The 12,794-nt window shown below is 35.9% G+C and overlaps 1 protein-coding gene across 6 annotated transcripts in view; it reads right to left on the bottom strand.

Moving 5' to 3' along the window:
* The window catches only part of TLK1 (tousled like kinase 1), a 142,462-nt gene that overhangs the window by 16,288 nt on the left and 113,380 nt on the right, over window positions 1-12,794 (bottom strand). For all 6 annotated transcript variants that reach the window (XM_042949092.1, XM_042949094.1, XM_042949093.1 and 3 more), the window contains 2 exons: window positions 5,494-5,591; window positions 2,852-2,933 (listed from right to left, as the gene is read on the bottom strand). In XM_042949092.1, the coding sequence (XP_042805026.1) occupies window positions 2,852-2,933; window positions 5,494-5,591 (180 nt within the window). The remainder of the gene's footprint in view (window positions 1-2,851; window positions 2,934-5,493; window positions 5,592-12,794) is intronic.

The raw sequence follows: 12,794 nt of genomic DNA on the forward strand, positions 1-12,794 counted from the left end.
ATTAGGCCCAATCTGCCTTTTCTATTTGCTATATAAGTCTTTTCTTCAAAAAGAAAAACCCCTTTTAGCCCTCACCTGTGGCATTAAAAACAGTGCAAACACTGTAGGGCAGTGGCAGAAGGTTGTCATGAAAGGTGTTAGCAGGCTCAAAAATTGGGCAACTCTAAGGCTGAGCTAGTACTAACTGTACTTTGGTGATTTTTAGATCCAGAGTGAGCTACTATGATCTTCTTTTCTATTTCGTGGCCTGGGTAAGCCTACTTGAACCATTAAGTGCTTGAGGATGAACTATTGTTAGAATCAGAGAACCAGGAATTGAGAGAGAGCTCACAGATCACTCCTGATGGGTGAGGAAAGTTGGGCCCACGAATCTTAATGCTCATCCAACTTAGCAAAACAAAAACAAAATGACTCATAGTTGAACTAAGATCAGAACTGAAGTTTTTTGAATCCAAATCCCATATTATTTCCCAGAGTCAGAACTAGAATCTAGGTTTGTCCTCAGTAAACCAAGAAGACACAGTCCTTGTCTCACTGAACAGAGAGGATTTCTAATAATAATCTGATGAGCTTACATTTGCTAAACACTAATATTCTATGTGATTTCCCTGTGATAGCTCATTTAATCATTACAACAATGCTATGATGTAGGTACTGTTACTATTCACAGACGAAGACTGAAGCAGAGTTGGTGTCATAAGGCCAAGTATATACAGTTAGTAAATAGGAGTCAGAACTAGTCAGGATTCAAATCCAGCCTGTCTGGCTTCAGAACCCAAACTCTTAACCACTGACTATACCAATACATAACAAAGCACAAAGTGTCAACAAGGAACTATAAAAGGCAGATCAACTGGGAAGCCTTCTGTAAGAATCGAAATTTAAGGTGAGAGTACAACCTTCAATATGACTTCATCCTAGCTATGAGCAGATGGGAAGCCCCTGGGGCTTATAAGCAGGAGAATGAGATGATCAGATTGCGTTTTATAAAAAGGCCACTCTAGCTACAGTATATACATCAAAAATTGGAGAAACTCAGTGCCCCAAAGAAGGTGATTAAGTACAAGGCTCAGGCAGCAATGCAAGTAAGAGACAAGGAGACCTTGGGCTAAGAGAGGACAAGGGTCATTGCTGGATTTGAGAGCTTAATGACATTAGTAGCAGTAGGCAGCAGGGACTGGTTTTATGTGGAGGGAAGGGAGTTAAGGGAGAGGTGGAATGAAGAATGGCTCCTATGTTTTTCATTTGGGCAGATGAATGGTAACGCTATGTACTGAAGTGGGGAGCAGTGTTAGAAGAAAAAGGTTTTGGAGAAGAGGAAGGTAACTTCTATTTCAGACCTAAGTTTTCAGTCCATATGAAGCATCCAAGTGAGGCAAACAGACTAAGTTATGTACACCAACAGGTATGGAGCTCAGAAGGAAGGTGTAGAATGGCTATACGTACACTGATACAGTAATGGCATTCATTCCTTCATTCCATTTATTGAGAGAGAGAGAGAGAGAGAGAGAGAGAGAGAGAGAGAGAGAGAGAGAAAGAGAGAAAGAAAGCACAAGCAGAGGAGGGGGCAGAAAGAGAGGGAGACACAGAATCCAAAGCAGGCTCCAGGCTCTGAGCTGGCAGCACAGAGCCCGACGTGGGGCTTGAACTTGTGAACCATGAATGAGATCATGACCTGAGTCAAAGATGGACGCTCAACTGGCTGAGCCATTCAGGTGCCCCCAGTAATGGCTTTTTTTGTAAGAGTGAAAAATCCTCTCTGGATTTCTTTCGGTTAGGGAGCACAGGCACTAATATAGGTCTTTTTTTTTTTTTTTAAATGTTTGTTTATTTTTGAGAGAGACAGAGCACACAGAGAGCGAGAAAGACACAGACTCCGAAGCAGGCTCCGGGTTCTGAGCTGTCAGCACAGAGCCTGATGAGGGGCTCAAACTGTGAGATCATGACCTGAGCCAAAGTTGGACTCTTAACCGACTGAGCCACCCAGGCACCCCCTCTAATGTAGGTCTTTTGTAAAAAGTGAAGAAGCCTGACAAAACTTCAGAAAGCAGGAGATACGCTTCTCTTTACGCCACTTTTGGCTTATGAAAGGTTGCACAGTAATGCTCTATTTTAGATAGCTGGGGAAACCTGTATTTGAAAAGGAGTATACAGAATGATAAAAGACCTTAGGAACTACAGAATTTTAAAGGTTGGGCAGAAAGATACAATGTAAAGTGAAAAAAGGTTAAGATACAAAACACTAAACACGGTGACTAAAACTTTTTCTACATTTACAGAGATGCATTTAAGAAACACTGGCCTTAAAATAGGTAGAAATTTGGGTAAATTCAGGACATGTAATACTTGTGACACATGCTTAAGGGGTACAATCTTTCCATAAACGTACTATATTAGATGGCTACCTGCCACTCTTGATTCTAATGACTGTTATCAGATTGGCTACTGATAACTAGGTGTCAGATATCAGCATGACACAAGGATAGTGTCCAGATTCTTGAGACAAGACAACATAAGCCACCAGACTATTTTGTAATGAGCTGAAACATAAAATCAATCAATAAAAGACAAGTACCTCTCTCTTTTTTTAAGTTTTTTTGAGAGAGAGAGAGAGAGAGAACATGAGCAGGGGAGAGGCAGAGAGAGAGAGCAAGAGAGAATCCCACACAGGACTTAAGCCCTGACACGGGGCTTGAACTCACATATCACGAGATCATGACCTAGCCTAAATCAGGAGTTGGATGCTTAACCAACTGAGCCATGCAGGCACCCCAAGACAAATACCTCTTTAACCATGTACTCCTGTATCTTTGCTCCATTAGTGTGAAGAAAAGAAAAAAATTTACATTACCTTATACACTTCACTAAAGCCACCTCTACCAAGCAGATGAAGTAATAAATATCTTTCATTTAACGTTGGGTGATCTTTGAACCTTAAAGGTGGGAGAAAAAGACACTTAGGCATGCAAAAAACACACACAAAAAAGATTTCTTCCACAATAAAGTTCCACTCTCTCTTCTACTACTCTGAGTTACTGTTCTCAGTTACTCCACTACTAATTTCTAATTCCGTTCTATACTGCTTTTCTTTCTCTACTTGCATGACTACTTTCCATCTTAACTCTTTGGTGTTCACTAAGCTGAACATTTACAGCTGAATATTCAAGTTCAATAACCAAAATTATAGCACTCTGATAAAGACTTCTCAACTATCTTGTTTCCAAGAGCTTTATGAAATCCTGTAACTACTCACAAGAAATTATTTCCCTTGTAGAAATATACTTTTATATTGAGAGGATGGTTAGTCCAGATTTTACAGTATTGACGTATGATTAAAAATAATTGTATTTATAAGCTGGCCTTCATACGTGATTAAATTTTACTCTTTGGACTTGTATAAATAAAATTTCAATTCCCAATTAAAAAAAGGAAGCTTTAAAACGAAACTTAAAAATCACTCACAGATAATATTACTCTTATTACTAAACACTTATTGCTTCTGCTATATATTAAGCATTCACATATATTAACTCATTTATTTCTCAGCCAACCCCTTCTAAAGCAGGACGTGCTACCATCTCTTATTTTACAGATGAGGACACCACCACACAGAAAGGTTAACTAACTTGCTCAGGTCAACCAACAGTTAATACATGACTGCACTTAGCAGAAAAATGTGATTCCAAAATGTGTGCCCTTGACATCAAGAAAACAAAACAAAACAAAAACAATGACAGCTCTATTTTTTTTTTAATTTAAATTTTTTAATTTAATTTTTTATTTTTTAAAATTTACATCCAAATTAGTTAGCATATAGTGCAACAATGATTTCAGGAGAAGATTCCTTAATGCCCCTTACCCAGTTAGCCCATCCCCCCTCCCACAATCCCTCCAGTAACCCTCAGTTTGTTCTCCATATTTATGAGTCTCTTCTGTTTTGTCCCCCTCCCTGTTTTTATATTATTTTTGTTTCCCTTCCCTTATGTTCATCTGTTTTGAACAATGATAGCTTTATTAACTCCAGGTGCAAATACATTATATTTTGTTGAAAATCAACTGAATATAACTTTGACAATTTTTTTTTCTTGAAGAACTTGTTAATAAAAGAGATTCTGCTTGTTTTTTTTTTCTGTTTAAGTAAACTCTACCCCCAGTGTGGGCTCAAACTCACGACCCGAGATTGAGGGTCACACACTCTACCCACCAAGCCAGCCAGGCACCCCTCTGCTTGGTAAAGCTGTAACAATTCACTTGATTTTCATCAAGTGGACTAAGTCATATCCATAAATAAGTCTGAACATAATTTTCAGAACAGCCAACTGTAAATTAGTTTTGTCCTACCTGCTTTATTAGAATTTTCATCTGGTACATTTTAGGTTATTCCATAACTATATCACTTCTTTCACCTTATACAGAAGAATGATCTGTGTATTTATGAATTATACAAATACAATGATCATGGATAGGCCTTCTTTTAAGCAAGATTATTTATAGTTCACAAGAGAAATTGGCCATTTCCAATTCTGAGATTCAAATTAAGTCATGAAGCTTTAAATGACATGACAAATCTCACAGATAAAGGATAAAAAGACTACCCTTCCTTTCCTGTACATCAATTAAATCCAAGTAGTGCCTTGCTTAATTTCTATCTTCTTCATAAAGTTCCTACCAGTCATCTCCTCTTCTTTTGAATTTCTTTAGCATTTAGTATCTATGGCACTCATTCTGATAAGCAGGGATTAAGGACAGAGGCTATACCTTGAAACTTCTTTTCTGTTTCTTCTACAGTTTTTGCATAATGATGAAAACACGGCTTACTGAAGTCCCATTGGTTGAAATAATTTCTCCTTCACTACTGTAATACTAACTTTGGTATTCAGTCAACAAACATTTATTTTGTGCCTATCATGTGCCAGGCACTGGTCTAGGCTCTGGGGATACAGCAAGAACAAAACTAAGCCTCGGCTCTCATGTAGCTTATGTTCTAATTGGAGGAGATAGACAAGAACTGAAAAATAAATCTGTAATTCCAGGTAGTGATAGACGCTATGAAAAAATAAAGCAAGGTAATGATACTGAGAGAGGGAATGGAGTGAGTCAAAGACTGCTATTTTAGAGGGTGGCCCAGAGACAGCCTCTCTGAATGGTCATTTGGAGTGCAATAAGGAGTAAGCCACTTAGATATTCAGAAGAACAACATTTCAGGCAGAGAAAATGGCAAGCATAAAAGCCTTGAGGTGGGAATGTGCTAGACATGTTTGAGGGGGCCAGCTTATCTACAACATATAAATAAGGGGAGGATGAGAGAGATGGGAGTGGTGAGGTAGCCAGAGAAAAGATCATACAAGGCCTTCTGAGCCATGGGAAGAACTCTGGATCGTTTTCTAAGTGTGATGAGAAGCTACCCAATAAGGAAATATTGTGTTTATGCTCTTCACAGGGAAGGAAAAAACTTTTATCATGTAAAACTGTAAAATATGAATAATGACTTACTGTGAATTATCTTCATTATTTATTCTTTTGAGCTCTCGAATGTGAAGATTTCTGACTCTTTCCAAACGTTCAAGTTCTGCCTGGATTTCTGCCTCTTCCTGAAAATGAAGAGAGGGGACTATAACAAGCTCAATTTATTTGCAATATAAAAAAGATATTTTTACCCATGCATCAATTTTTTACAATGACGGGAAGAATAGTATATTATAAAGTACCACTGAGTTAAAAGACCAAAGTGCACTTTCAATGCCTGAAAGATGGAAAGAGATAAGGCAAAAGCCTATTTCAAGAAACCATCCTCCACATAAAAATCTATACCTAATGAGATGCTGAGTTTTATTCTGTACTACAAGAAATCTATTTTTATAACATCTAAACTGAAAATGACTGCAAGGTAGTCTGAAACTGACTTATACCACAAAATGAGAGCTTTATTTCTGATACATCCTGATTTTAATTTAAGAGGGAATAATTTAGCAATACAAATGAAATGAAGGTATTTTACAATAGTTAAAAAAAGGAAGACGACAGAACCACTGATTATTTCTAGGCCTTATAGTGTTTGATATACACAAACATGCACACACATACAATCTGACCACTCACTTAAGTAAATCTCTCTGCAATTGTAAAGAGACTTTAAAATAAAAACTACCCGGATAGCTGTGGCAGATCCTCAGTTATTAGAGCAGATAGAGGCAAATCCTAATGAAATTTCCTTTCACATTTAATATAAAATTTTTGAAAATATTTTTCATGTCTCAAAATATACAATTTTGAGAACATTAAAAAAAAATAAGATCCCAAATAAACAATCACCCATCTTACATATCTCTGTCAATATAAATTTGAATACTACATAAGGGACAGATAAGAATAGACCAAATTTTAGTGGAAAATTCTAGAAATGCCCAATTTTATAGTATTTTTGAATTAGTGTTTGTTGAGGAAATAAACAAATACAAATTGCTTTGGCCTAAATGTGTATCTGCTATCATTATAAATCTATACCACATGGAATAGAGGTTGTTTTTTAGTATTACACTTAAATATTTCTGTATTATATTAGCTCATTTTCTTTTAATGATTTATCTTCTGATTTTAAAAATCCTTTATCTAAAAAGCAATTTTCAAGTTTACTATGAAAATATAAATATCATTTCATTCCAAAGCAAATAATAGAGATATAAAGTCTATAACACCTTTATCTAAGGCTTAAACTGAAAAGAAGATTCTAATTAAGATAAAGAAAAACAAATGTTCACAGATTAAAAAAACTAAATCTAAGTATGTTGTTTGTATTCCACTTGACCCTTGAGGTTATTTTTTTATTGTTTTAAAATAAAACTCAACCACTACTTGTTACGGAGATATTTAATATAAAGTAAAAATTAGATGACAAATAGAACGTTTAAAAATAAATTTAAATGAAGATCAGCCTTCCTAGAATTTTGGAGATCTTTAGAAAATAGATACACTAAACAGACTGTCTTAATTTAACTGAAACTAATGCACTTAATACAGCTTCAGTCACAAATATTCCTTATTTCAATGAAAAAAAGAAAGGTAATAGTCTAGGGAATTAAATAATTGAAGACTCATTATAAGGACATGAAATAGATTAAAAACTTCTGGAACGATACTCAAATCACAGGTGTCTTAATTTAGTCATATGAAGTACTGTAAGAAACTGGCTGTAGAAAATGTTCGGGAGTATGAAAAAATTCAAATTCATTTCTAGCACAGAACATAGAAAGTGGCAACCTTTTCCTTTCATATTACTAACATTTGCTGTCTTAAAACTTGCCATTAATTTGATTCTTACACATGCAGGAAACTACTAAACACTTGGTAGGCTGGTGGATTTTTAAATACCTGATAAAACTATGAAATGCCTATTAGGATACCAGCTGAAAAAATTGTTTTAAGTTTTATTTGAAATTGTGGTAAGGGGTACTATTTCAAAAGTGAATTTACAGAAACTAAATCTTACTGAATCAATAAATATATAATTATGAGATCCAACTAGATTGTTGACACATAGTTACATGTGCTTAATATTTTTTGTTAATCTTCAGAGGTTTATCCAATGGCAGTAGCCAAGATCACAAAATACTTATTAAAGAAAGTAAAATGTCTATCCATGTCAGTTAAGTAAACTTTTTTATCCTCTGTAAAACAAGACAAATATGTCCCATAAAATCTTACAATACAAAAAGCACAGGCAAGCTGCATTTGGTTTGAATTATAAAGTTTACAGGAAAAAACAAAATGATGCCAGAAGCACTAAAAAAAAAAAAAAAAAAAAAAAAAAAAAAAGCTAGATCCTATGTATTTAAGAGGAAATGTCAAGGGAAGGAATTATAACCAAGTCTTACATACAGATAAATATAAATCCTCTATAGTCAGTGAAATATATTTACAGCTCCCATATTCTAATTTACTATTTATTCCACAGTATCTTGGACCTTAAACCAAAGTGACATACTTCTGGGGGGAAGATAATTCTGCAACTCTTATAAATAATTTCTCTTAAACCCCACTGAACAAAGGATATATACTGTTATGGACTAAAGGTTTGTGTCCCCCCCCCCCCCCCCCAAATTCCTATGTTTAAGCCCTAAACCCCAATGTGATGGTATCTGGAGATGGGGGCTTTGGGAAGTAATTAGAATTAGACTAGGTCATGAAGGTGGGTCCCACATGATGGGATTAGTGGCTTTATAAGGAGGAAGGGAGAGACATCTATCCTCCCCATCCTGTCCCCTCTTTGTGAGAGCAGAGAATAAGACAGGTGAGGACTTGAGAAAACAGCCATCTAAAACCAGGAAGAGATAGATCCTCACAAGAAACTGAACCTGCTGGACCCTAATCTTGGATTTCCAGCTTCTAGAACTGTGAGAAAAATTTTAAGACACCCAGTCTATGGTATTTCGTCATTACAGCCCAAGCAGATTAATACACATACTTTTGGGCAAATGTTAGGGCAATACTACCTAGTACCCTTTCCTTATATAAAGAGGCAAGACCGAATTTTGGTATGACCCCAGGGTACAACAGTCTAGAATACAGTAGTCTCATCAACTAACTTCTATTTAGTGCAGATCATTTCCAAATATAAATAATTTATATTTAGTGCAGATCTATCCTATAGACTACACTCTCCTTGCTTGAGATCAACATTAATCTCTGGGCCATCCTCAGAATTAATCATTTTCAGAGGGTTCAGGAGAAGCAAGTATGACCCAGGCTCACAACTAACCTGAGTTCATTACAGAACAGAATCCTCAAACCATGGCAAAACTAGGCAAGCTTACTAAAATATAAGAGAGATAATCCAACCAGATAGCTCATGCTTAATAAGAATACCAAGTAAAAATTCTGGAGTCATCTACTAGCTGAGCAGTTATCTAGAAGATACAAAGAAATAGCATCTCTGGAAAGGAACTGGTCTCTGTAGGCAATTATGGTGTAGAAGGGACACGGGTAAGAAGAGACTGTTTTAGAGAGAGAGGTAGATTTGGTGATCACATACAGTTTTAAAAGGACATGGCTCTTTTCTGTTGAAACAGAAAGCTGTAGCAATGGACAATTTAACAGTATTTCTACAGCTATTTTAACAGTATCTTAAAATAAGCTCTTAATATTCTGAATTAAAAACCAAGTCATACAAGTATACAACAACAGATCTCAATATTGCCTTACTGTTTAAGTAACCTGTGAAACACACCTTCCAAAATTTATAGCTTTTAAATTTTTACGTGGAAGGTAAATTTCACAGCAACTCAACCAAAAATGTTTGTCTCTCAGCAGAAGTTTGACATAGAAATGCTTTCTATTTGTAATCAAAGTCTTTTCTTGCAACTTAGTGTCCCCTTGGATCAACACTCTAAGCCAAAAGTCAGTCACGGTACTAGACAATCTCTGCAAAATGCCAGGTGAAAACTGCTAGGTGAAATTCTGAGCATTTCCCATAATGGCAATTTTTAAAAGAGCAATTACTGAAAGGTGGGGTATGTAGGCATTAAAGCTATAAAGCTTTAAGAGTTATAAAATGCATTATCACAGGTAAAACTGATACATTTCCTGAAAAAATTAAACACCTGAGTTTATATTTCTTTAACAAATCTTGAATATGTTACATGTTATACACACAAAAAACCTCTTTTCAAAGTGCTGCTTTTCTATAAAGGAAGATAAGATAGAAAGGATTTTAATGTATCATTCTCAACTTGCCTATATTCCAAGAGGGTTGGTAAAAAAGAAATTCTGCATAGTGTATTATGAAGATTGTAGGAGAGAAAAAAGCATATCACTTCCAACAGTCTATTCAACAGCACTATAAACGTTGCTTGGTCTAGGAAAACAAGTTCAGAATGAGGTTTCAAAAAGTTTAACTCCAAATCCATTTCAGTAATATGAACAAATATTAATTCCTCAAAAGTTAGTGTCTGCAGGTCCTCAAATTTTTAATGTCATAAACTATGTCATTCTAAAAGTTTATCACCAAGAAAGGGAAAGGAGAAATTAACAAAAGGCACTATTAAAAGCTAATGGAAAGAAAGGGCAGTGCAGAAAAAAGAATTAAGAAGAAAATCATTACCAGTTTACTTCAACTTTATCCCTATTGTGTGTTCCCAGATTATGTCTATTACATGCTTTCAAATATCCTACCTATGGATGTGAGAGATATGAACCATTGGAAATACGAACCAACCAACAAACCAAAAAACCATGCAGATAAAGCGAATCTGAATTTATAGAGATTGGTTTTGAAACTATTGCCCATAATCCTATTTTTGCTTGAGTATATTGTATAGATGGAGGACTGGGGTAGGAGGAGAAGGGACAAAAATTACGAAATTCCTTGGGGAGTGGAAGGTTTCTTTCCTAACTACATAAATCCCTTCACTCCTATTCCCAATCACGGAGCTGGCTATTACTGATGGGAGAATACTCTATCTCCCTCAGGTGTATTTCACTGCCTTACATAATTATTTTAGAACCTTAATGTTTTCCTTTCTCTGCACTTCATTTCCTTCTTTTTTAGGGGGACGGTGTGGGGTATGGCGATTGGGGTGGTTTTTTTATTCTCTCTTCAAATGCATAAATACATACATTAAAACCCCTGAGAATAACTGTTGAAATAGGCAGGGTTTGATTCCATTAGTTCCTCCATTCTATTTAAACAAAACAAAATAAAACCCTTCCCAGAAGCAAATAAATATAACAATTCAACTGATCGGCAAAATTTAAATATTTAGTACATTTCTTAAGAAAGCAATTACAGCTGCTGTATCAGGCTAGGAGTGAAATTCCTTGATGTTCAACACAAACCAAAGTGCTGACAGCATGCCACAGCATGTACAGGCACCATGCCCTACTACAACACATCGTAGCCCTTCTCCCCACTGCAGGCTTCCTTTTAACCTTTTTCAGGATATGGGTGGATTCATACCTCTAGCTCATTTTATTGTAAGAATACAGTATTATATATAACAGAAAATTTGTGTTAGTTGACTGCTTATGTTATTGGTAAAGCTTCTGGTTAACAGTAGGCTATTAGTATAGTTAGGTTTTGGGGAGGCAAAAGTTATATGCAGATTTTTGTGCACATGGGGGTAAAGGGGGATCGGTGCCCATAACCCCTGCATTGTTCAAGGGTTTATCGTAAATGGCATGGAGTTATAGTTCTCATTGGGAAGGGCCAGTGGTCAAGCAATTGTTTTTCTTTTTTTGTGAAACAGTGATCTTTAGACTGAATTTACAAATCTGAATTAAACTCTGCTCTGACCAATTGCTAACATGACTTCTAAAATTCTTTCCAAAATTAAAAAGATTCCATTGCTTATAAAACAACTGGATTAATATTAAACATTACAGAAGCAAAACACATTTCACCTCTAAAGTTTCATTTTGGTAACTGAACATCTACTACCAAGTTAAGATAAATGACTGCAAATGTGGAAACACAGGGCAAGGAATGTTTATGGTTTCATAGTAAGCGCAAGAGATAAAATACGAACACTGGGAGTTCTCCTATTGACAGCCAGTTCCATGATCTCTCGGCACGGTCAGTCATCTGTTATAGACTACCACTTGTTCTTAAAAGGGAAGCAGTAGTAAGGACAAAATGTCAAGTTTAGAAATCTAACACTCCTCTTGGCACTTTTCTTGCCCACACATGCCAAGAAGTCAAGAACCTCATGACATTCTTCATGGGCTTAATCATGACTTTTTCTACTACAGTGCATTTTCATCAGACTTCCACTTAAAACTACTGCCTGTATATACAAGTAGCCTCTTATGTTCTAGAGAAATATAATGTACAATGTGGTTGGCTTTAATTGAGAGAAGAATTCCCAAGAGATTTCTTCTAGTCATGGCCATGAATATAAAGGGGAACACACAGATTTAGAAATTAAGTCCTCTAGAATTATACTGTTTTTTCATATTTTTATTCAAACCTAAAGTGACAAGAAATGTCACGTATGCAAATTTATTCTTTGTGGTTATACTAAGGATTTGATGAATCAGATGACAATGGTATTCTAGAAAGACCAAAGGAGATATCAAACTTCAAGAATATTTGGGGGTCAATTCACCTAAAACCAATGCCCTGTATTCTCCACTGTTCAAAAGGCTTGTAGACAATCCATTGTCTTCCATTTCAACTAGATGCATGGTCCACTGTGAAGGAGTGAGAAAAGAGCTGTGTGCTTGTTCTTGACCTGTAAAGATTTCATCATGGAAGATTAATACTGATGCTGCTGCTGCCTGTTACTGGTTGTTTCTCTTTGCAGGTGCCAATATCGGTCAGAGAACAGGATTTCAATGGCAGAGTTGTTGCTATACTGTTATCTCTTCAGAACGGAGGCACAAGGAGAGATGAATGCCACATCGCAAGGAGCAAAAGAGAGAGAGAGAAAGAAATGGTGTCAGGTGGCATGTTGGATGTGATTTTTGTTTTAGTAGAGATTGAGATGACTGCAAATTGTTTAGCTGATTCCTTCGGTCTGCAAAGATACATTTGTGTTGGTGCTGAGGATTCTTGACTAAGCCTGTTTCAAATTACAAATTGGTTATATTTTTCAAAATAAACTTCCAGCACTTATATTCAGGGCTTATAAATCTCTCTCTCTCTCTCTCTCTCTCTCTCTCTCTCTCTCACTCTCACTCTCACTCTTACTCTCCCTCTCACACACACAACCCAAAACACATACATTAAGGCCAATCCTACTAACATTATTTAATATTCCATACTGAGATGTCAAATTTCCTATATGTATTATTTTCTTTAG

This window comes from Panthera leo, chromosome C1 (genome assembly GCF_018350215.1).
Source record: "Panthera leo isolate Ple1 chromosome C1, P.leo_Ple1_pat1.1, whole genome shotgun sequence".
Lineage (NCBI taxonomy): Eukaryota > Metazoa > Chordata > Mammalia > Carnivora > Felidae > Panthera > Panthera leo.